This window comes from Myotis yumanensis, unplaced genomic scaffold, assembly GCF_028538775.1.
Source record: "Myotis yumanensis isolate MYYU_CA2020_CCGP unplaced genomic scaffold, mMyoYum1.0.hap1 SCAF_6, whole genome shotgun sequence".
Lineage (NCBI taxonomy): Eukaryota > Metazoa > Chordata > Mammalia > Chiroptera > Vespertilionidae > Myotis > Myotis yumanensis.
The window spans coordinates 90807963-90832964 of NW_027223757.1; the positions used below are offsets into that span (position 1 = coordinate 90807963).

A 25002-nucleotide genomic window follows, 5' to 3' on the forward strand; every position below is an offset into this window, starting at 1 on the left:
AGCCCAAGAGCCATGACGGGACTTAGAAAGAGCCTGGCTCTCAGTACATATTCTTCTTTTCTTTCGAATATAATACATCGATCTGTATTTTTATCATATAAAAAAGAGGAGGCAAGGTTTGGTTAATCCTCACCAGAGGATATTTTTCCCATTGATTTTTAAGGAGAGTGGATTTGGGAAACTTGCCCCTTATCAACTCCTTCTTCTGAGTTCCGTCTCCAGGTCAAAGAATGTATGTGTTCCATCCAGCGGCCTTTCTCTCAGATCCTTCTTTCTTTGGGGTGCTTCCGAGGGGGGTGTGGCGGTGATAGAACCGCGGCCTTCTGCTTCCCCATGACCTGTGCTTCTAAGCGCTTGTTTTTCACTCTGAGGATTGGCCTCTGGCCAGGCAGGGCTGTGTTCTGAGCGCTGGTTTCTGGTTGGGTTTGAGTGTAATGAGGAAGTTGTCGGGCGAAACTGTTTTCCAGGGTGGCTGAGGTAAGCCTCCTATCTCTACTGAGCGGGAAGCAGCCTGGGATGGGACGGGACCGGGCGGCATAGTGGGCGGCCCCTGGCTCGGGGGCTGTGAGCTCAGCTATATATGACTGTGACCGAGCATCTCTGAGACACTCGGGGAGTTTGGGGGGCGGTAGTAGCAGCAGCAGCAGCAGCAGCAGCAGCAGCAGCAGCATCCTCTCCCCGGGAAGCTGGGCCTACCATCCCTCATTGGATACAAGTTCTGGCAGACAGGGCGGTGCTTCTCAGAGGTCCCATCCAGAGCCCTCTGGTCGGAGGGACAGGAGTGACTTCGTGGCCCAAGGTTGGTTGAATGATACTCTCTCCTTAGAGGCTGGAGCCGTGGGTGGGTTTCTTGGGGTTTTGAAAGGAGTATAAGCCCAGAAGGCAGACCCTGAGGCCAGGTCCAATATTGCCTCTACTTGCTGGGCCTCCCTGGGCCCCAGTTTCTTCATCTCTGAGAGAGAGCAGGGCTCGGTGATGCGATCTCAATCCAGTGCCTGTGAAGAGCTCTGAACTAACTTGGACCTATAAGTTCTGAACCCAAGTCAAGGAACTTCGCTTTCTTGGGCCTCAGTTCCTCATTTGCAAAATAGGCGGTGCTCCATACTCCACTGACTTTACGTGGAGATGCGGAGTAAAGGGAAGCTCCCCATCAGTGGGAGGTGATGCTATTACCTGTGGCTGGACTAAGGGTTAGATGTTAAGGTTTTTGGAAGTTGGTCCAAGAACAGGGACATCTTCTGCTGCCCTGACTGGGATTGGAGGGGATCATCTAACACCTGGGAGCTGGGCCTGGGAGCAGGACGGGTCCTGAGGGGAGAGGAGACCACCTTGTCCCCCACGAGACTCAGGCCAGGGGAGGTTGAGTGTCTCCCCAGCAGGCCCCCCTCCTTCCCCTGCATGTGGGAGGTGTGACCTGTGATGGACCAGCACTATTGAGGGAGCCCAGGTTGAAGGCTTTGAGCTCGGACGAGAGCGGCTTTCATCGAGGGGCTTGGAGGGCCCATGGGCTGCCTGTGCTAAGAAGTAAAGTTAGGGGTACAGCCCTTGACCCTCTAGCCCACTGACCGGCTTCCTGCCCAGAGCCTGTGCGCCCCGCCCGGAGTTGACCATCTCCGCCTCTGGCGCATGAGTGTGTGTGGGTCACGGTGGGTGTGGGCAGATGTTATCTCCCTCGTGTGAGACAGCACCGCTGCTCACCTCAGGCCGTGTGGGCGCATCTGCACTTGTTGGGGGCCCCTTGGCGTAGGAGAGTGAAGTTAGAATCCAGAAAAATGGATCCTAGCCCCCCTCTCTCTGATTCCCAGCTGGGGGGAGAGAGCGGGGCGGGGGGTGGGGGGATGGGGGGGGGAGCGGGGCGGGGGGGGGGGGGCGTGGCTTGGGCAAGTCTCTTAGCCCTTCGGAGCTCCATTCCCCTCGCAGCCAGTCAGATTGACAGGCATGGACCGGAGGGGCGCGGGGGCGGGGGGGGGGGGGGGGGGGGAGGGGGGAGACTGAGATGTGTAGATGAGAGGCTTTCTGGACGCCCTGCTGCCGCACCCGGGGCGCTGGCCATGCTTGTGCCTGCATGAGTATCATTCATTCATTCCCCAAACCCCAAGGGTCTCCAGGCAGTGTGGGTGCTGCGGGAACCACGCAGCTCTGTCCTCTCTGGGACTTGGAGTTTAGGAGGGCAGACGGCACACAGATGCTCAGATAATTACTTGCACTTGGGTCGGGTAAATGTGTAGGTTTGCGGTGTGTGTGCGTGTTTCTGTGACACACGAGTGTCTGAGCCTGTTTGGGCTGCTGTAGCACAGAGCACAGGAACTTCTTTCTCACGGTTCTGGAGGTGGGAAGATTGAGGTCGAGGTGCCGGCAGGTTCGGTGTTTGGCGAAGGATTCTTGGTTCATAGACAGTCAGTCACCTGCCCTCTGTGCCCCCACGTGACGGGAGAGGCAAGGGAGCCCCCGGTGTCCTTTATAAGGGACACTAACCTGGTTCATGAGGCCTAATCACCGCCCAGGGGCCCCACCTCCTAATACCATCACCTGGGGCCTTAGGATCAACAGTGAATTTGGAGGCACAGACGTTCAGTCTACAGCCGTGAGCGTCTGTGGGTGCTGGCTCCGGCCCACACACGTCTGCCACACGCATGGTGGCGGCTATTGGTTAAATTCTATTGTGTGGCGTCCAGGGTGGAGAGGGCAGGGCAAAAGGGGCCTGTGACAGAGTCCCCAGCGGGTGAGTAGGTGAGGGATGGCATATGGAGGTGGTCATTGTACACTCAGGTAACCCACCAGAGGCGGCAGCAGCTCGGGGGACTCGTAGACTCCACTCCGGCTCCGCAGTAGCTGGGTCAGCTGTGCCCTCCCTGGTGCGTGGGTATGTGTCACATCTGAGCCGAGGTCCCGTGACCAGCAGATCACTTGGGTGTTTCCGAGCAGACTGGACTTTGCTCGGAAACCACTCTCCGCCAAGGTGATAAACACGTTTACAGGAGCGGCTGGGTTTCCTCGCAGTGAGGGGGTGCTGTGTCTCGGGGGGACTGGCTGGAAGCAGGTCCTCCCGAGCAGCCAGGCTGCGTGGGGCAGAGAGGACAGAGGGGAGCAGACGTGCAGCGAGGAATGGTCCAGCTGAGCAGAGGAGGCGGCGAGTGAGGACTCGGTGGGTTGAGGCCCGGCCTTGGTTGAAAGGGCAGCAGCAGGCTGTGCTGGTGGGCGGATGTGGGGCCGAGCGAGACACGGAGACGGGGCGACTTCCCATGTTTGTCCTGAGCAGCTGGAAGAACGCAGCTGCCATTTACTGAGCTGTCCGGTGAAATATTCTTAACAGCCTCTGGGTGGATAGCAGGTGTTGGCCCAGTTCAGATGAGAGCACTGAGCTGCCGGGGGCTGCGGGGGGAGGAGGGGGGGTCACGGTGAGATCTGGGGCACGACCTCCTGGGCCTCAGCTTCCTCCTCTGGAAAGCGGGGCCAGGACACCGCCTCCTCCCAGGGTTGTTGAGGAATGAAAGTGGGACGACAGCTTTGAGGGCTGAGGCCGCTGGCGTTAGCGGGTGGGGGTGGCCCTGGGCGGCAGGCGGCCTCTCCTAGGAGCTGTTGGTCTTGGTTTGCAGCACCATGGAGCTGCCGCGGGGCCAGAGGAAGCCTCTCTCCCAGAGAAGAGCCCGGTCCTGGGACAGGTCGCAGAAGCCCAGGAAGGACCTGGAGTCCCGGGAAGGCCAGTACCTCTCCCAGCCCGCCACGCCCCCCCAGACCAGCGCCTGCGGGGAGGGCCCGAGATGGCAGCCGGCACCTCAGCGGCCCAGGGTCTCGGGAGGCTCCGGGCCCGGAGGCCCTCAGCCTGGAGGCGGCCAGGGAGCTGTTGACCAGCGAGCAGAGGCCTCCGCCAGGACAAGAAGGACAAGGCCCAGAGTCGCAGCCAGCAGGGGTTGCTGAAGACGGTGCTGAACTTCTTCCTGAGGAACAGGCCCCGAGGAGGCCAAGGACAAGGCTGCCAGGAGGGCCAGGGCGAAGGAGGGCCTGCCCCCGCCCGCAGAAACCTCGGAGCCCAGGAAGAAAGCCCACGACAAGAAGGCCGGGCCGCAAGAAGCATGGCCACAGGAAGCACGGGGACGGGGACGCCAGGGGGGCCCCAGGCCAGGAAGCCGGAGGCCGGGGACACAGCTGCTGCCCTGGCGCTCCCAGGAGGCCGACCCGGGCCCAGGACCAGAGGTGAGCAGACCTGCCATTTCTATGGTAACCCCATTGCCCACCCCAGGACTAGGGTGCTCTAAAGTGGCTCCTCCAACCTCTTAGCAGAGGGGACGGAGGGAAGGTGGGACAGCTGCCAGGAACCCCACCCCTGGGAGCTCCGTCAGACCCGCTCCACCGCCAACCAGCTGTGAGGTTGAGCCTTAATCTTTTTCCATCGATAAAGTGGAGATAATGACAGTTCCCATGTTTGTCCTGAGCAGCTGGAAGAACGCAGCTGCCATTTACTGAGCTGTCCGGTGAAATATTCTTAACAGCCTCTGGGTGGATAGGCAGGTGTTGGCCCAGTTCAGATGAGAGCACTGAGCTGCCCGAGGGGGGGGGGGAGGCTGCGGGGGGGGGGGGGGGAGGGGCACGGTGAGATCTGGGCACGACCTCCTGGGCCTCAGCTTCCTCCTCTGGAAAGTGGGGCCAGGACACTGCCTCCTCCCAGGGTTGTTGAGGAATGAAAGTGGGACGACAGCTTTGAGAGCTGTCATGGGGTGGGCCCGCGGCCCAGCACTGGCCCGGGAAAGTGCTCCATAATGATCGCTGTTCCTGTGAAGTGCTCCTGTTCGAGGAACATGGGCCAGGGAGGAACGGGAGGCCGGGAGGGAGGCGAGGGTGGACGCCCGCCCTCCACACTAGTCCTCAGCTGAGCACTGGGGGTGTCGGGGAAGTGGCAGGGCCAGTGCTGGGGGCTGGGCCGCCGTGGCTCAGCAGGAAGGACATGCTGTGGCGATCTTGAGCAGGTTGCTGCCCCCTCTGGAGCCTTTGACTCCTCATTTGTAAAATCAGGGAGCGGGTCCGAGGTGCTTCCTTTCCTGACTCCGGCTCCTGGAGTTGAGTGTCCCCCGGGCACCTGGAGGGGAGGGCTCTGCCCAAAGTCCCCATGTTTCGTGGGGAGAAGACACGCAGGGAGGCCCAGGATGCGTTGGGGGCGGGGGAAGGATGTCTGGGTGGAGGCAGCCTCTTTTCCATGGAAGCCTCCTTGGGTTCCTGGTTCTCTGGTTAGGCCCAGAGCCGGCTGCAGCAGCGCCCTCCTGCGGCGAACGCTGAGCTGTTTTTCCTGTGTCCATTAACCAAGTCAGGAGAATGTCACTGACATGCCCCCCCCCCCCCCCCCCCCCCCCCCCCCCCCCCCCCCCCCCGGCCACACACACACTCCCTCACTTGCTTCTGCCTTCATTCCAGGCGGGGCGGATCCTGATCCCCACCAGTCCGTGCTCATCGAAGGCAGGGGTGCTGGGGCCTCGGAGTCCTCTTCCCAAGCCACGGGCCCCCGGCTGGAGGAGGAGCCCCAGAAGCTTGACCGTGAGTGAGAATCTACTGTCCTCTAGGCCGCAGCTGGGGTCTGCCCGGGGGAATGGGGGCGGATGGGGGGGAAAGCTTACGCCTTGGTCGCACTCTGGTGAGCACTGGACCCTGCCCCCCTGGGGCTCCTGGCCACACTTACTTTTAGGGTTCCACAAAGGGAGTCACAGGAATTATGTGCTAATGAGCACGGGAGCTCTGTTATTCTCTTTAAACTTATAAAAGGAATTTAGAAGAGAGGATGATAGAATTTATGTACATATTAAATATATCAAAGAGTGGACAGAACAGTTCTATGCACACTCACATGCTCACAGTTGTTAACAGTTGCCATATTTGCTTTGTGAGTGTGAGTGTGTGTGTGTGTGTACTTTCGTTGCTGAACCATTTTAAGTAAAATAATGCTTCATCCTTAAATACCCAAGAAATAAGGACAGTCTCATACACAACCACAGCCCTGGTATTGGCCCTAATAAAATCAATGCTGCTCCATTAATCTACTTCCCTGTACAGAATGGGCATGTTTTTAAAGCTATGAAACAGGAGCTCTCTGCCCATCAAAGGATAAGTAAAAGGCATTCAGCTGCTCATTGTGCCAGATGTTTATTTTACATGCTAACTGTTTCTCACCTGAGAGGGAATCAGCAGGTAGACAGAGTGCAGGAGTAAAAGCCAAGCAGGGTTTCTAACTGAGAGCGAAGTGGGGGGCGGGGGGGGGGGGGGGGGGTGGAGAAAGAGTCTGTGGATGTCCTGGGACCAGCTGGCAGCTAGCAGGGGCCGCTGTGGGCTCGCTGTCCTTGCAGAGTGGCCGGGGCAGCAAAGAAGACCCTGATGTTTCTCGTGGCTTCTCTGCAAAGACTGGGTAGTGTGGTTATGCATCAACTCAGCCGGCTGTCTGTCTTGTGGGCTGGAGTCCCTCCGTCCTCCAACCCCACCCGAGGCCAGGCCGGCACCCTTTCAGCCGTTCCTCAGATGGGTTGGAAGGTCAGCGTTAGCCTTGAAAAGTATTTCCAAGCGCAGCCTGTCATTTGATGGCCTGATTGCCTTTGGGGGAAGCAGAGCAGGGATTATGATCCACATTTCACAGGAAAGAGAGGAAGGCCAGCGGGATTAGGAAATGCACCAAGGTCACCCAGCTTGCTCAACCCAAGGCAGATATTCACAGACCTGTGGCGTTCTGAGGAAACAGCAGGGCACCAGGTGAACGTCTGAAGGACTGACCTGAGATGTCTTGCGTGAGAGTTCATGCCTTGGCCCAGTGCCCTTCCCCCGTGGACCTCCCAGCCTCTCAGAGGAGCAGCCCTGGGATGTGGTGCTTCCCGCCCCGTCTGAGGCCTCAGGAGATGCTCTAGGGCACCCCGTTCAACACAGGAGGCCCATGCTGGTCTCAGAGTCCAGCACAGTCATTAGGAAGCGCGCTCTGTGCATCTAGAACAGCGGTTCTCAACCTGTGGGTCGCTACCCCTTTGGCGGTCGAACGACCCTTTCACAGGGGTCGCCTAAGACCATCCTGCATATCACATATTTACATGACGATTCATAACAGTAGCAACATTACAGTTATGAAGTAGCAACGAAAATAATTTTATGGTTGGGTCACAACATGAGGAACTGTATTTAAAGGGCCAGAAGGTTGAGAACCACTGACCTAGAAAGATTCACTGGAATCCACTCTCTTCCAGAGGATACTATCATTCAGATGATAGTGCAGCTGCTCCAAGCCGTGGGAGACGAGTGGGATGAAGAGGTGAGGAGCCAAGGAGAGGTGGGGGTCCCCGGGGGCTTGATGCTTCCTCCCCCTCCCCCTCCTCCTCGTCCTCCCACTCTCCCTCTCCCTCCCTCTCTCCTCCCCCTTCTCCCCCTTCTCCTCCTTCTACCTGCCCTGCCTGCCCTCCAGGCCTCCCAGCCCCCCTGCTCTGGACTCTGTCACTCCCTTGCCTGGGGACACCCCCTAGCACTTGGCTGCGATTGAGTTGCTTCTCAGGGAGCTCTCCTCTCTCCTCAAGGTCAGGGACCTGGCCCAGTTTTTCCCAGGCCCCCTACAACTTCAAGGCTCTCAGCGAGAAGTGGCCCCACAAAACCCAGCCCCAGCCCCAGCCGTCGTCAGGAAGAAATCCCAGGAGAGAAAGTCCAGCCTCAGGAGAACCTCTTCTCATAAGAAGCAGGGCTCCGAGGAGCCCAGGAGAGCGGGGGCTGCGGATGCTCCCAGCCCGGAGTCCCGGCCGACCAAGAGGCCCAGCTTCCTGTACATGTGCGTCGGGGGCCACCGGGCCTCCATCTCCAGCAGCGTTGGTGAGCAGGCTCACGGTTACCATAGCAACACTGCGGCTGCCTCCAGCTCTGGACGCTTCCCCTGGGCTGGAGCTGGCCGTGAAGAGCAGCCAGCCCGGTTGACCTTTGCTCTTCCCTGAGCAACATGGGGAGGGCCGTGGGGAGGGGAGGGGTGCCAGCGGGCCACCTCCACACACCAGACCTCCCCGCCGAAGCCCCCACTGGGAATTGTATTCAGGGACCCCCATCCTCCTCATCTCTGCACCCCAGCCTCCACACCCTGGCAGCGGGGAGCTGTGCAGGAAGGAGGAGACTGGGAGGCGGGAGACCTGGGTTCTGAGCTGTACTCCCTATGTCGTTCTCCATCTCCATCTGCCTCACTCTCCTCGCCTGTAAACTAGGACACCTGCTCACTGTGGATCTAGATCAATGAGCCCTCGGCCGTTTTCTTACCTCCATTTTACAGATGAGGGAACTGATCGTTAGGGGGCAAAACAGTGATCAAGGTCATGGCCCATCAATGATGGAGCCAGAGCCAGAGGGAGAAGGATCTCCTGGGTGTCAGCGGGAGCAGCCTATTTAAAAGGAGGGGCAATGCTTTGAACCAGAGAGTGGGTTTTCCTGCAGGGGATTCTGGACCAAAATGCTGACTCATTTTACGCACTTACTCTCCAACTAGTGGACCAAGCCGGGCTGGTGGAGGGGTGAGGTCGCTAGGGGAGGGAGGCGAGGGAGTAAGCCCAGGAAGCCAGGTGTTCAAGTGCAAGGCCCTGCCCAGCAGCTCACCTCCACCCCGGCTCACTCCCCGGCTCACTCCACGGTGATCTGGCCACAGAGCGAACGGTGAAGGCTCTGTAGCATCTGTGCAGTAGTTAACAGCCTTGAACTAACAAAACACACTCACCATTTCATTTTGCTTCTCAGACTTGGAAGAACCTGAAGTCCAAGAGGCCTCGTCTACAGATTGTGGGGGTCCAAGTCCCTTCGAACTCTCCATCCACTCAGGAAGCCGGGAGCCCGGAGAGGACTTGCAGCCGGACAAAGCCTCGGAGTGCAGTCAGTACCCCTCGCCCCCCCCACCCCCCACCCCGGGTCCCTTCAGAACGTCTGGCCTGACCCCGCCACTTGCAGAAGGGAAACTGAACCTGAGAGGCAGAGACTTGTCCTGACCTCTGAGTGCGGCGGGCGCCCAGCCACACCGCGGTCACCCCCCTGTCTGAGCCTCCGCTGCAAAACACCCTCCTTGGGGGGCGGCCATAGGTGCTTCGAGGGAGGCATTGGCTCACTGCACGGGCTGGGTAGACGGTGTGATTTAGGGCCTGGGTTTGAATTTGGGCTCTGACCTCTTGCAGCCCCATCAACTTGGACAAGTTGCTTCTTCTCTGGCCTCAGTTTCCTCATCAGTATAATCCTATCTAATAATAGGCAAAGATTGAAATTAACCGTACCTCCGCTACACCTTCCATTGGCTAATCAGCGAGATATTCAAATTAACCACCAACAAAGATGGCGGCTAATTTGCATACTGCAGGCAGATCCCGCTGCGCTGCCCAAGGCGAGATCCTGGCCTGCCCTGTCTTGGGCGGGGCGGGCGGGGCGAGTGGCAGCATGATCCGTGAGAGGGCGCAGGTTGGGCTAAGGGACCCCCCTTCCCTGCCAGTGCACAAACTTTTGTGCACGGGCCTTCTAGTGGGGATAATAATAGTACCGACCGCATAGAGCTGTTGGACGCACTAAAGGAGTAGATGCCCATGCAGCATTGAGAGCAGTGCCCCTTCGCAGCTGATAAACTTTAGCCCTTCCCCCGTGGACCAGTGCCCTTCCCCCAGTGATAACATTTGTTGTTATCACTATTGTTGAGGCTGTTCAGAGCCGCAGGAGAAGCAAAGAGGATGGGAAGGAGGAAGGGCCATGGGAGAGAAGCTCAGCAAATGGCAGCTGCCCTCACGATCATTACTGTTTCATGGGGGTGGGGGTGGGGAGGACTGGGGAGGGTGAGCTTAGAATCAGAATCCCTGTCAGTTCTGGGTGCTGAGGATACTCGTAAAGGCCTGCTCCTACCCCCTCTGCCTTGTTTGCTTTTCACAAAAATGTGCCTGGAAGGGGAACGGAGAGGGGCCCAGTGCCATTTTCCTGTTTTCCTCTCACCTAATGGGGGCGGGGGGCACCCCTAGGTCCTCCCTGGGGAATGATCATGACTATGTCCCCTTGAAGTTAGCTCTGCCCTCGGCCCCACCTGAGGGATCTGTGAGTCCCTCGGGTCAGGACTGGGACAGCACAAATGCAAGCTCCTTCGCACCTAGGAGACCGGAGAATCGCCCACCTGGGGCCTTAGGAAATGAAGACTGACCCACACTTTCTTCTGTACTTTATTTGTCCTTTTTTAGAAGAATTTATCCAGAAGATCGTCGCCCTACTCCAAGATGCAGAGGAGCAGGAGGGGGAGAAGGTGAGGAGGACGTTCCCCGCCTAGACCCTGACCCTCACCGTGGACCCGGTCCCTGCCTGGCACCATCACTTCCCTGCCCTCCCCAGTTCTACATCCTGCCAGAGCCCTGCTCCGGCCCCTCCTTCCCCGTCGCCGCAGGCTCCCTCTCCACCCCTGAGCATCAGTGGCTCTTCCCTCTGGGCCACACACACCCTCTGGTCCGCATGGGTCTCTCTTCGTTCCAGGGGATGCTGGTCTCTTTCCCCAGCTCACTTGCAATTTCCTCAAAGTCCAGGGCCTGACTCGATCTCTCTCGTCTCACCTGCAGCAACTCCAAGTCCAGGAGCCAGAGGTGGCCTCGGAAAACCCGGCCCCACCCTACAGGAAGAAATCCCAAGAGAAGAAGTCGAGCTTCCGAAAAGCCTTTTCCCATAAGAAGCATGGCTCCAAGGAGCCCAAGAGAGCGGGGGCTGCAGGTGCCACCAGCCCGGAGTCCCGGCGGCCCAGGAGGCCCACCTATCTGCCCCTGTGTGTGGGGGGCCATCGGCCCTCCATCTCCAGCAGCGTTGGTGAGTGGGCCTGCTGTTGTCATGGTAGCAGAGGCAGCCTCTGACCCCTGGCTTCCTCCAGGGCATGGGCTGGCCAGCTGCATGGCCTCTGGTTCAGTCTTGACTTTTGCTCTCTGCTCTGAACAGAGCGGGGAGGTGCGGGAGGACCGTGGGGAAGGAGAGGGGCGGGCTGCTAGCAGGACCCACCACTCCCCACACTCCCTGCATCCCACACACACACTCCAGCATTTTAAAGCAAAGGTGGTAGGAGAACAGTGCCTCTGTGCATTAGGCACGTGCACCCGCTAATGGAGAAGCACAGGCCGAGGTCTGATGAAGGAGGGTAGGCCGGGGCTGTCTTCTGCTGTTCCCAGTGTGAGGACCGCTGGGCACAGTGATCCCCTGACCTCTGCAGTGATTCTCCATGCCACGCGCACACATAGTATCTCATTTAACCAGCTCACAACCTGTGAGGCCCGTCTTGTTACTCCCATTGGACAGATGGAGAAAGTGAGGTTCCCACAGGCTAAGGGACTACAGGGTAACAGGGAAAGTTAGCTCACCCGGTGGGACCTGTTGGCAGGCCTGCTTGTTTTCCTCCCGGGCGGAGAGGAGGCCGAGGGATTTCGGGAGGGGGCAGGTAGAGTCCCGTGAACTCCTCTGACCCAGGAGCCTGGAACAGAGGCCCCACTCCTGCAGGTGCCTGTGGACACTGCTGTCAGCCCCGGGCGCAGTGACGCGCTGGAGGACTTGGTGCAAACACATTCACACCAGCTCCTTTTGCCCCAGATCCGGAGGGTCCTGAGTTCCGGGAGTCTTCGCCTGCAGAAGGGGGCCGAGTTGGATCCTCAGAATCACCCTCCGAGGCCAGAAGCCACGAGCCAGAAGGGAGACCCCTGCCGGACGGAGCGTGTGAATCTAGTTAGTACCACCTGCTCTCACCTGGGACGGTGCCCCGTGGACTTACCAGGCTGAGCCCGAGTAGGAACTGGAGGGCAGCTGGCAAATGTCCAGGAGACTAGAAGGCAGGGAGGGGAGGGGAGCCTTTCAGCTGGGGCTCCCGGGGCAGAGTCGGAGACTGAGAGCCTCTTCAGGCAGAGAACACCAGTCTATTCTAAGGGATGTAACGTTACCCCACCCACCCCACCCCACACCATTGGTTTGCTCGAAGATTTCATTAATTCCTAGCTTGCTCCGGGTCCCATAAGGAGAGGTGTGCTGGCAAGCAGGCTGGGCGGGGGGAGGGGTGGTGTCAAGCAGGGAAGCCCGAGCTGCAGCCTTTGCAGATTTCTGTGGTACAAATATCCCCACTGTGGCCAATTACAACTGCTGGCAGTTGATAACCAGGGCCCACAGCCTCCCCGACCATTTGCAATGAACCCTTGGTCTGAGCGGCCCCCGCACACCGCTGCTGACAGCCTGGCCGGTGGGGACATTCCCGCTCCACCCGTAGCCGGGAAGTCCCCCTCCCCCTTTCTGGTCCCAGCTCCATTCCTGACCCTGCTGCTCTGAAGCCTGGGTGGGGACATCAAGGGCTCAGCTTTCGTATCTGTCAAGTGGCTTCGGGGGAAGCTTGGCCGCCCAAAGTCCCTTCTATTTCCGTAAAGCAGCCAGGCCCAGCGCTAGCTCGGGGAAGACGCCCCTCTGCCCTTCACGACCAGCCTGTGCTGTGTGTTAGACACAGTCGTCTAAGCCACGTGTGATGGCACCACGTGCCCGCTCTCCTTTATCTTCCAGAGGAGCTGGTCATCCAGCAGCTGGTGGCGCTCCTCCCAGGAGTGGACGGCCATTTGGGGGAGCAGGTAAGAGCACCCAGTCCCCCCGAGGCCAACCCCGGGGCCTCAGCAACCCCCATCTCTGTGTCGGAGTGACCTTGGGTGTGTCCCTTAGCCTCTCTGAGCCTCACTTTCCTCTTTTGCAAACTGGGGGATAAATACCTTCTTAGCCAAGTTTAGTGCATAGATAGGAAGTGCCACACAGGTAGCAGATGAGATACAGGTTAGTTTAAAATAATATAAAGCTCGTGTGGCTCCCTGCCAGCCCGGCCACCCCATCCGAGTCCTCCCTGAAGCTCAGCTCAAGTCCCACCTCCTGGAGCCTCCTTCCGAGTCCGGATGGACTTGACTGGGGGAGGTCCTGGCACACCCTCAGCACCTATGTGACCTCCAGCTCGTTCAGGCTTTTCGATGTCCCTCCCCGGCTAGACAGCCTCTACGGACGGTTCCCTGCCCTGGAAACCTCCGTCTCCTCAGAGACACACACAGATCGCTCATGAAGGGTCATTGGTGGGAGCGCAGGTCGCAGATGAGTGAGTCGTGTGGCAGACCTGTAGGTACCTGACCTCACCGTGTAGCCCGGCCCAAAGCGCCCGCATCCTTTGGCCTGAGGACTGGCCCCAGAGCCACTTTGCCACCCACGTGGTAGGTTAGAATGAACACCCTCCACCTCCCAGGAGCTGTCCTCAACCAGTGGCTGATGGGAGCTGGTGGGTGCACACCCCAGCCCCTCACTCCAGGGTGAGGTGGGGCAGAACTTGGAGGAGCTGGTTTCTTGAGTGCCCGAGGGGACTGTGTGGCTGCTCTGCCATCCGGCCCCAGCTCCTCCTTTCCCATCAGTGTTTCCCCGGGACCATTTCCCCATAAGAGAGCTGCACCCCAGACCTGTCTCTTCTCGGCCTGGGGAGGGGGAGAAGGGCGGGACCCAACCTAAGACATTTAGGTAGTAAGAGGAGGAGGTGTAGGATGGGAACTAAAATTCATCAACATGTAGGCCGACATAACATTTTACATAAACCCCTCACCCGGATAATCAGGGCCGGGCCATCAGCCTCCTGTTTTCTACAGACCAAGCAGAGGCTCCGAGAGCTCACACAGCGTAGGTGCGGTTAAACACAGCTGTCCGGCTCCAAACACCTGCCCCTCGCCCCCAGGTTGTCCTGCTGTTTGCAGCGGGACCTTGCAGAACAGATTCTGAGCGGCTGTGGGAGGAATGGAACCGGGAGCTTATCCCAGGGACAGTGAGGCCGCCCGGCCTGGCTGCATGGAGTTGAGGGAGAGGCCGTGCGTGGGTGGGAGGGTCGCCTGCCAGCAACACTGATGCCTGCCTTCATTTCTGCTTCCAGATCAGGCGACACCCCAGCCTTAAGAAGTTTTTCTACCAGCTCCCGGACGCCTCCCTCAGAAAGCTGGCGGCCACCCTGCGCAGACGGGGCGCCTGCTTCCCTGCGCCCTGCAGGGGCCTCCCGGAGAGGCCCTACCAGTTTGCCTTCGACTTGGCCAACAAGTACGCTGGCAGGAATGGGCACTCCGCCCTCAGCCTGATGGGCCTGCGCTACCCCCAGCTCCCACACACGGAGGCCCAGCAGGTGAGACACCCCTATGTGGCGCAAGTGACGAAAAGGTTGACAAGGTCGGGTTCACGACGGGATCTACTCACTGTCCCCTCCCTCCCTGCCTAGTTCAGGACTTTTGGGGTCCAGCTGAAGTGCCACCTCCTCGCTGAGGCCTTCTGAGGCAGCTCTACACCACGGTGACCTTTTTCTTTCCCCAAACCCTCACGGGCTTTACTTGACAATTAACATCTTCTTCATTTGGCTCTGGTCTCAACTGTGTGCATTTCCATACTTTTTGTTAAAGGAATTCATCTTTTTTTTAAAATGTTTTTTAAAATATATTTTTATTGATTTCAGAGAGGAAGCGAGAGGGATAGAAGGATAGAAGCATCAATGATGAGAAAGAATCATTGATTGGCTGCCTCCTATTGGGGATCATGCCCGCAACCCGGGGAAGGTGCCCTTGATTGGAATCGAACCCGGGACCTTCAGTCCGCAGGCCAATGCCCTATCCACTGAGCCAAACCGGCTAAGGCTTTAAATATGTTTTTATTGACTTTAGAGAGAGAGGAAGGGAGAGATAGAAACATCAATGAGAGAGAAACATCCATGATCAGCTGTCTCCTGCACACCCTCTACTGGAGATCAAGCCCGCAGCCCGGACATGTGCCCTGCCTGGGAATCAAACCGCGACTTGGTGCATGGGACAACACTCAACCAGCTGAGCCACACCAGCCGGGCCACTTTCATGCTTTTTGATATCAGCATGGGATGTGGGACTGGCTGCTGTCTTAGCTAACCCTCTTATTGTTCCATGGGTTCTGCTGCGTGACTTCCCAATCTGAGACTGCCATAAAACTGAAATAACGAAGCAGAGTGAGGTTGCATATCAAACAAGGGCTGGAGGAGTGAGCACCCGGGGGCGCTCCTTCACAGGCCTGGGTCCTTGGCTAAGACCCTCCCCTGCCCCACGCTCACTCTTCTGATTGCCTCATGCTTCCCCCTCCCCCAAGACTCTCAGATTCCCATTTAGAAATAACACTCACCACTGATTTTTTTTAAAATCTGAGTTTTCTCATGTACTCTGGAAGACTCAGATAAACAGTTTCCCCCACTCCTTTCAAATCCACTTAAAATAACCTGCTTACAAACACCGCCCTGATCTGTAGAGCAGAAGCTACTGAATGAGGGTGTGACTTTAGAGCAGTGGTTCTCAACCTTCCTCATGCTGCGACCCTTTAATACAGTTCCTCATGTTGTGGTGACCCCCAACCATAAAACTGTTTTCGTTGCTACTTCATAACTGTAATTTTGCTACTGTTATGAATCATAATGTAAATATCTGATATGCAGGATGTATTTTCATTGTTACAAATTGAACATAATTAAAGCATAGTGATTAATCACAAAAAAAATATGTAATTATATATGTGTTTTCCGATGGTCTTAGGTGACCCCTGTGAAAGGGTCGTTTGACCCCAAAGGGGTCGCGACCCACAGGTTGAGAACCGCTGCTTTAAAGGAAAGAAATGTTCTGTTTGTTGGGGTTGGACACAGAGAACCAGAACTTTTACATCCTAATGGCCCCCCCCCCCCCCCCCCCCCCCCGGAAACAGGAGCATCATTGCAATGTCGTTACCATCACTCAAACACTCTGTCTTCCTCTACTGGAATTAACTACCCTTGGAAGCCATGTGCTCAGTCTTACAAGCTACACATATTTGCTGCTTGTTATTCAAATGCTCTGCCCAACAATGGCTTGTTCTCCGGGTGAGAACTCCTTGTGACCTCACACCTCTCCTTTCTCAGCCTTACCGTCTTCTCCCGAGAATGGGGATATTACAGGTCACTTGCCCTGTAGGTAATAGTTTATAGAGCGATCTGAGTTCTTTGTGGAAGATATTGGAAACATCAGTTCTGACATCCTCAGTAGCCCTAATTCCATCCTCTGGTTTTATCATTCGTTCACTCATTCATTCATCCACTTACTTATTCAACCAGTAGATAGTGTGCAAGGTGCTGTGAGGGCTTGTGGGAGGTTCTGCTAGTGGAAAAGACAGACTGATCCCTGCTGACAGAGTTAAATATCAATTCCATGCCAAATTACTGGTAACAGGTCAAGAAAGCAAGTTGGCTCTGGGAGACTTCCAGGAGGTGGCAGGCATTGATTTTCACTTTCGAGGCCGGAGAGGCTGTAGATGGGGAGAAGGGACCAGGAGGGCATTGTGGGCAGAAGGCACTGTGTGAGCAGAGACCCGGAGGGGGAGCTGGTGTGGTGTGGTGACGAGTGAAGGAGATGTCCATTGTTATCAGACGCCTTGGGCTCTGGCTAACACCTATGTTCCTTTTCTCCTCAGAACATCACAAGTCTTGACGTCCAGAGTCCAGACTGAAAGCTGTGCCTTGCACTCAAGTGCCCTTGAACTAGTTAAACAATTGGTGGCTTTGCCAGGAGACCCCGAAGATGCTCCATGATTGTCCCAATCCGCTGCTTCCCAGACACGACTGCAGACAGAGGACAGCCTTCCGTGTCCTCACATCGCCGTGGGCGTAAGACGAGAACGCACGACGCATTCGACCACAGAGCGAGAGGCGGACACACCCTGTTGGGAGAAATAACACTGGACTGGGGGCTTCAACTGCTGACCTGCTTCAAACTTGCTGCAAGACCCTGCATGTCCCTGTCCCCTCAGACCTTGGATTCTGGGTGGAGGGGACCCACTGTGTCCCTTCGGGTTCTGTGTTCCGAAATCTGTCTAAAGAGGAGTGGTGAGTGCTTTTACGCTTCGGCTAAACATAGCCTCCCCACTGAGCTGGAGGCACTCGCCGAATGAATGGATGAATGAATGAACAGAAAGGTGGAGAACTCCTAAGATCCAGGCAGCTTGTCAGGCATCCCTGGAGGCCTTGCTCCTCAGCTGGAATTGTACAACCAGGGGTTCTGTCTCTACGCTGTGGGGTGGGGAGGAAGTGGGGGAGCCACCTCGACAAGCACTGGACCAAAGTCTGCATTCTGGGGACAGCCCTGGTGCCCACTTGTGCCCTTGAGTGTCTCCTGGTTTTCATTTTCATTTAAGAGTTACCAAGTCTTTAATCTTATTTTTTTTACCTGCATGTATTTTATTGACCCACAGAGCTAAAAATATGGCCACTAACATATAGAACACCTGCTGACATTTTTTCAGGTGCTGGTTTTAAATGAGTCTTAGTTTCAAAAGTACATTGAACCTCTCGCCAGAACATCCACATGCATTTGAACAGGTGTGCCTCTATGTGCGACACATCATTTATTCAGTTGACAGGGCCCACAGGGACTTGTAGACGCCGCCCAGGAACTCTGCAGGCCAGAGAGGGAGGACCTATGCACTGGGGCTCGCTGTCTCAGACCTTGCAGCCCTGCGCCCTGTAATTCTATGGGCAGAGAACGGAAGCCGGTGCCTTGCAGCCTCGTGTGGGCGTTTGCCGCGAGCGAGTGAGAAGTGAGTGTGAAGGTTCTGAAGATAGCACAGTGCCTTGTCCACTGTGTCATCGTCAGACAGTGTTCTTATAGCCACAATGCGGTAGTTTTCAGGAAATGGGGAGGGTTCCAGCTGGCTCACCATGGGCTGCACGGCGCGCTGCTCAGGGGCACCTGGCGCAGGAAGTGCTAGTCACCTCTGGGCCTTGTGCATTTGTAGATTTCTGAGGACAATTTTCCAGCTCATGCAAGGTCTCATTTGTGTCCAAAGGTGAAGTGTGGGCCGTCAGGGGCTCTGCCGTCTACCCAACTGAACAGTTTCAACAGATTGGCCCCAGGGAACCATTTCCAGGTGCCATCACCTACATGCACGCCCGCAGGGCTAGGACCACAGCCTGACCACAGGGGAGGGGTGCTGACACCTGGATGGCAAACTCAGTCTTGTCAATCCTGAGCACCATGGGGTGGGGCTGGGTGGAGAAGCCCTGGGCAGAGAGGCCTTGGGTGTTCAGATGGGACTGACCTCAAACCTGAGGCAAAGTTTAGGAATCACAACTAATCACATTCTGAAAGTCATTTAGTGTTATTGCTGCTAGGAAGGGGGGTGGGGGTGGGGGGGTGAGCTATTTATGGGTTTATCTTAGGTGGTGTGTAGGAATTCAGCGCCAAATGTGAAGGATGGGAACCAGTTTTAAATGGGGGTCAGGAACCTTCCGTCCGTGGTTTCTCATTCGGAATGGTGCTCTTTAAGCTGCATGCGTGTTTGGTATGAGCTCCCGATGCTGGCATCTGTCTCATTTTTGTACTGTGTTATTTGGACAAATAAAGAAACAATTTGCACTGAGGTCTCAGGTGGGTCATTCACAGTGGAGACAAGACGGGGGCCCACAGGCCATATCCCGGCCGGTCATGTGCCTGCAAGGCTGCAGGGTCGGCCTCCTCGTCCAGCCGGGGTCCCTGTCTGGACGCTTTCCCGGTGGCCCCTCCTTGGGTGCCACCTTGCTGAGGCAGTGACAAAGGTGCTCCAGGCTGGGCCTCAGGCGGGAGAGGCTGCCCACAGGCTGACGACCTTGGAGACAGACACTTGCCCCCCAGACCTGACATCCTGCACCTCTGCGGCTCTTAGGGTGACAGTCCCTTCTTACGTCCCGGAAAATGTGGTCCCAGCCTCATTCTCAATCATCTGTTTTATCCATCCTGAAATCCTGGTGCCCAAACTCTGTCACTCGGAACCAGGATAGACTTGGCAGAAGCCAGTGCCTGGTTTGGGTCTGGAAACGTGGTCTCCATCAGAAGGCATCGCAGGCCTCCTTTCCCTGCTCAGATCACATGGGAGCTCTGCCCGTGGCTCCTGGGGGAGGCGACCCTGTTGTGTGGTGGCTTGTGTTCTTTTCAAACCACGTTTCCATTCCCGGAGCCCGGATGCTCATGGGGAGGGAGGAGAGGGCAGTACTAGTACCCTCACCTCCCAGATGAGGAAGCTAAGGCTCAGAGTGGGCGGTGCCTTGTTCAAGATCGCAGAACCCCTGTTATAATGGCCCCCTTACTGTCTAATCCAGCGGTCCTCACGGACCTCACGGACCTTTAACCCATTAACTCTTATATCAAACCAGCATTTATCGAGCACTTACCTGGGCCAGGGCTGATGTGAAAGACACAATCCTGCCCTCGGGATGCTAATGGACCTCAGTGGTTATGGGACTTTCGTGCCGTTGGGAATACAGGGTGGGGGACACTGTACGAGGGTGGGCCTCCCTCAATTCAGACCCCGGAGGTTTGCAAGTGCCCTGCAGTGCACGCGACCCTGCTGCTTTGAAAGGCTTTTAAAGGCGGGCAAGTAACATCAGGACATAATTAAGCTAATTTCTCACCCTGAGCAGGCAGGAGGCTAAGCGGGTGAGTCAGAGACAACGGGGTCAGCAGAGAACTGGTGAGTTGGGGGTGTTAGCTGGTCACAGAGAGGGCCGCACCGCCGCTGTCATTCAGATTCGCTTGTTTGGAAAACCAGTGTGTTCTGGCCTTGGCCCCAGTGAGGCCTCCCAGTTTCAAAGCAGGTGACTGGCTTCAAAAAACAATCCATTCGTGTGTTTTTTTGTTGTTTTTGTTTTTAAGAGCATAAAAAGGAGAAAGGAACTACTTAGGGTTACCAAATTTAGCAAATAAAAATATGGTGGCCCTGTTAAATTTGAATTTCAGATATACAAAAAAATAATTGCAATACTGGGGACATACAATACTGGGGACATACTTATACTAAATAAATACTCACTATTTATCTGAAATGCAAATTTAACAAAGCTTCCAGTATCTTATCTGGCAGCCCTGAAACTAATGCAAGTACAATTCTCTTGATTACCTCAAATGGGGGAAAAGGAAATTAAGCAAAATGAAGGAAAATATATAAGGGGACTTACTGATACTTATAACTACAGCACGAGAGCAGCTGGGCTCTGAATCCGGGCTCTGAGCTCGACAGCAGGTACTACCCTGTGCAGATCTCCCTTGCACACCAGGGGGCACGCACTCCTGAGCTGTGCAAACTGACCTTCCCTCCCCCTCCCCATGGCTCAGGCCTCCGGGCACAGCCATCTGCACAAGGAGAGGCCTGCAGCGGAGGCCCAGGCCCGGGCTCCCAGGACCAGGCCCTCCCTGGGCCACAGAACCAGCAGGCAGGGGTCCAAGTACACCCGAGACTTGACTCTGCTCAGGCCTCTCCCAGGCACATCTGGGTCTTCCGGGCAGAAGCTTCTGAGGGGCTTGCGAAGACTCGTGTTCCCCGACGTGGTCCCGTGTTCCCCAACGCGGTCCCGTTACTCGCAGGCTCCACCAGGGCCTCCTTCCATACGGCCCCCTCCCTCCGCGGCTAAATCTGCTCCGTCCTAGTTCCCAGCCCCATTCAGGGCCGCCTCCCACCCAGGCCCTGGGTTTGGGGTTGGGGGGCTTGTTAGGCAAATGCACCTGAGGCCTTGGACAGCCTGGGCTCCCTCACTGGGCCGGTCGGGCTGGAGGTCACGACCACCCTGGGGCTGGAGGGGCTCCTTTTTCAGGACAGGCTGGGAAAACTGAGGCTGGAGGTGTCTTTCTTGTGGAACATTTCACTTCGGTGTGAACAGCGGAGTCTGTCATTTGGGCTCATTCGGGCTGGGGGAGGGGAGGGACGTCTGGCCCCATTTCCTCTACAGCCACACGGACTCAGGGAGGCCAGAGCCGCCAGCCCCACTCGCTGCCCCCCAGTCCCCGGAGCCGGACCCGGGGAGGCTGCTGCCGCCTCAGCTCCATCAGGGGCTCCAGAGGCGGCCGAGGCGGCGGCCAGCCCACGTGGAGCCTTTAGTGAATGGAAAACAAAACTCAAGAACTTGGTCTCTTGACCCCACAGGAAACGGGAGAGTGTCCATGGCTCAGCCCTGCCGGACCCTCCAGAGTTTTGCCCCGTGGACTAGATCCCGAGGCTGGGACCCATCTGGCCCCCGCTGGGGCTGGGGCTGGGGGAGAGCAAGGCCCCGGGCCCGCCAGCAGGAGGGCTGTGCTGCATGCTCCCCAATTCCGTCCTTGTCCGCCCGTCTGTCCAGAGCAGGGGAGTGGAAGCTGAGAGGATGTGAAGACAGGAAGGTGCTCGCCCCGGGGAAGCAGGACCCTCTACACCAACAGGCTTGATAGTGGGTGTCACCCTGGTCCCCCAAAGGCCAAGGGCGAGGGGATAGCATCTGAGGACAGCGGGGAGAAGGCTCGGCTGGGTTCCTCAGGTTCTCTCCCGTTCCAGCTCGAGTTCTCGCTCTCAGCTCACAGCTTCCTGGAGAAAGAACACAGACTCATCATTGCTAAGTCCCTCGCCTCGGACTTCCCTCCCCGACTCCCAGGGAGAACATTCTCACAGCTGCGTACCCTGGGCGTCCTGGGCACGTGCCAGGCCCCACCATGGCCTCCTGACGCGTCCAAATCGGAACTCTCCATTTACACCAAAAGCCAGTTAGAAGTTCACTTTGTTACTAAGAGTGTTTGAAACATTATGGGTTTACAAAAGTCCGTTAATATGTGGGTTTTCGGGAAGGGGAAGAGGCGGAGGCCCCGCACGCTGGCCAAGGGTACACTGCCAACACAGGCGTAGGCACCTGTTATTGTACTGCTTCCCATGCTATTTACACAGCTCTGACGCTCTGTGCGTCACCCATACAGATTTCTGCAGTCAGCAGGTAATTGTTCTAACAAAAGCAGTGCATATGACAACCTTCCACAGCTGGCAGTCTAGTTCTCAGGGAAGGGGTGCTGTTTTCATAGTATGTATGGAACACCCACACTGTGGCTTTCATTCTAGCCTCTCTCGTTTTTGTTGGGAAGAATATCAGCTGGGGACCAGGAGTTTACACAGGACTAGCCCTTGGATGAGACAGTGTCCCCCTGATTGTAGTTTGGGACATAATGAGCAGATCACGCCTTCTTCTCTATGCCTAGCATTTTTGAGCTTCTCTTTTCTGCACCCTACCCTGGTGTTTGAAGCTCAGAGCAGTGGAATTACTTCAGCTCAATTGGTGAATTGCCTCCAGGCAGTTTCATAACCTGTTCTGGAAAGAAGCATTGCGGACAGAACAGCACGTGTGACCACCGACCACAGTCTCCCACAGCTTATGAATGTTGTTGTCTGTCTGACCCCAGCCCGCTTCTTCATAAAGCACCTGGATTCCTAGGAGTTTGTCCCCAAGCAGCTCTGGCTGAACTGCAGAGTTCCCACTGCTCTGACGTGTAGGAGAGGCCTGACCCGGAACCAAGGGCCTGAGTCGGGGCTGGCTTCCAGATGGCACTCCCATGCCCCCTGCAGACCTGCCCACATGCTCCTGACCTGAGCTTCTAGGGACAGAGATGTAGACACTCAAGGTCAGGGAAGTCTTGGAGTTGGACACCAAGGAACAGAGTGAGAATAATCCCAGGCTGCACTGACCCAGTGGCCACCAGGGGCCGCCAACTGCTTGCTGGGTCCTGAGGCCTCCCTGCCCATCCCGAAGGTGCCTGGGGGTCTGGCCTGGTTCTGGTGGCAGTTCTGAGAACCTCCTCCCCACCATACTGCTTCCCACCACCCACCAGGTACCTACCCGCCCCAGTCCCTCTGCCTACCCAGGGACCCCTCCCGGGACAGGAGCAACCTGGAAGGATGTCCCTTACAATGATTTAGGGGTTTTTCTTCTGAGCAATAAATGCTTGAAGAAAATTAAATAGCAGCGCAGGTCTGTTCCTTCAGAGAATGCTTTGATAATCCAGCAAAGTAATTACAGGTGATACCAGCTTGGTTTGTGTTTGAGGCTGGTGTCCTGGGTTTGCCAGTGTGTATGTATGGATCCATGTGCCTAAAAGAGAAGCTTGGAAAAAATAATAATAATAATAAATGAAGGCTTGGTTTCTGTGGAGCTCATAGTTCGTCAGATCAGTAGGTTTTATTCTTGTCTTTGGCCTGAAGTTCAAAGTTCAAGAGAAACTCTTGGAAGTTGGGGATTGAGTTTAATTCACCTTTTATTTCCCCGGAGCCCAGAAGAGTGCTGGGCGCTTACTGGGTGCTCCGTCAATGTCGATCAGTGAAATCAATGACAATATAACATAGTCAAAAAGCTATAGGAAGCCGGCCTACGCTGGAGAGGGCTTTTAGCTGTAGGGTGGGAACAGTCAGGAGCTCTACGTGTTGAGGGTCACGTGGGCATCGACCTGTCTAGTTTGTTTTCTAGTGCAGTTCTACCCAGGAGCTGAGAGGTAGCTGGCCCACCTCTGGGAGTTATATAACCTTGGCGTCTGCTAGTTGTTGGCTGCTGCTGCACATCTTGCTCCCTGCGAAGCACCGTACATAGTTGACGTCACTAAACGCTCATTGAGTGAGACCGTGGCTGATCGCGGATCTCATGTCGGGTGCGTCCTCTTCCAAAGCCCAGCTCCTAGCCCCACTCCTGACCCCTCCCCACCCTGTAATCTTCCTGCAGCCCATGCCCACGCCGCTCCTGCCCGTGGGATGTAAGAACGTTAGCCATGCTCACTGCACTTTGCTGCCCGGCTTTTTGGGTCGCGGATGTCTCGGGAAGCCTTTTCTGGTGCCACTTGTCTTTGGTCTGTTCTTCTTGAACGCCTTGTTCACCCAGTTGGCGTCTCCGGCAGGGCTCGCCCTGGGCAGAGAGAGGGGTAGTGGTTTGTTAGTGACGGTCCTGTGTCCCCGCGCCCCCCCCCCCCCCCCCAGCCCCCGGCAGGGCCCTGCTCCAGCTGAGAAGGTGTCAGACACACCAGAGCGTGGCTCTGGGCCTGGGAGCGTCGGAGTTCCCAGCGGCCTTTATTTTGTAATCAATGAATATTTGTCTGAGGAACATGCCAACTAGTCAACAGAAACTCTAACTTTCACATGGTTATATGTCAATGCAATAAAGTGTAAATCATGAGAACAAAATGCATACTTTATGCCCAAGCACAAAATTATTAAATGTATGCAAACTCTGCCCTGGCCAGTTTGGCTCAGTGGATAGAGCGTCAGCCTGCAGACTGAGGGGTCCCGGGTTCAATTCTGGTCAAGGGCACATGCCTGGGTTGTGGGTTCCATCCCCAGTAGGGGGCGTGCAGGAGGCAGCCGATCAATGATTCTCTCTCATCATTGATGTTTCTATCTCTCTCTCCCTCTCCTTTCCGCTTTGAAATCAATCTATAATAATAAAAGGGTAATATGCTAATTAGACCAGACATCATTCCAGAGGTGTTTCTGGATGAAGCCGGGGGGATTGGAGGGAAGTCCGGGTCCCAGGTGCCAGAGGGAAACCGGTGCCAGCAGCTGGGGGAAGGAAGGCCGACTCTTGCACGAATTTTGTGCATCGGGCCTCTAGTAAAAAAATATTTTAAAAAATTTATGCAAACTCATTAAAAAAGTTTTATATTGAAATTATACTGGGAGAAGGAATCAGGTCTGTTTTAATGTATTTGCTATGGTGTGATATGGAGGGGCAGCATGAAAAGTAAGGGGCCCTGCTCTCCCAACCCCTGCAGCTGTGGCCAGAGAGAAGCCCAGCCACCACCAGAGCTGCCCAGCAGCAGGGAGGGGTGAGGCTGGTGGGGAGGTGCCCGGTCCACCCTCTGACCTCCTGCTGGTGCCTTGCACTGGCTCGCCCACAGCTTTCCAGACAGTGAGGGAGCCTGGGAGCTTAAAATCATAGAGGTCCCCAGACCCCCCCTCGGAACGGCTGCAAAGATAATCACGGAGCACGTGTGACACGACCCCGACCGCTGATGTGTACCATGAGAAAGGTTTCTCTGGGGACCACCCACAGCACAGGAATGTTAGCCTCCTTATCGTGCTGGCAGCAATGAACTGGGTGAAGGGAGGCCCTCAACTCATCGCGTGCAGCGGCCGCTAGGGCTGGGGAGCAGTGCACTGCTTGCTCTCTCGAGCTGAGCCGTCACCAGTGTCCCTCTGCACTTGAAGGTGTGT

General features: G+C 56.3%; 2 protein-coding genes across 3 annotated transcripts in view; one reads left to right on the forward strand and one right to left on the reverse strand.

Annotated features, from left to right (window-relative positions):
• Positions 1-716: 716 nt before the first annotated feature.
• Positions 717-18405, forward strand: BNIP5 (BCL2 interacting protein 5). Its single transcript, XM_070419132.1, is given in 16 exon segments — positions 717-799; positions 3597-3726; positions 3728-3868; positions 3870-3944; positions 3946-4059; positions 4061-4133; positions 5407-5526; positions 7209-7273; positions 7533-7818; positions 8722-8853; positions 10185-10246; positions 10554-10794; positions 11563-11694; positions 12511-12575; positions 13895-14137; positions 16462-18405. Coding segments are annotated over 15 exon segments (1911 nt in total). The 5' UTR covers positions 717-799; positions 3597-3600; the 3' UTR covers positions 16498-18405.
• PNPLA1 (patatin like phospholipase domain containing 1) overlaps positions 15717-25002 on the reverse strand; it is a 43555-nt gene continuing 34269 nt past the window's right edge. Inside the window, exons 8-9 of one of the 2 annotated variants that reach the window (XM_070418689.1) lie at positions 23573-23698; positions 15717-21351 (exon numbers count right to left, since the gene is read on the reverse strand). In XM_070418689.1, the coding sequence (XP_070274790.1) occupies positions 21342-21351; positions 23573-23698 (136 nt within the window). In that variant the 3' untranslated portion in view covers positions 15717-21341. Of the gene's footprint in view, positions 21352-23568; positions 23699-25002 lie in introns of those variants that run through there. The other variant, XM_070418690.1, reaches the window with a different exon arrangement.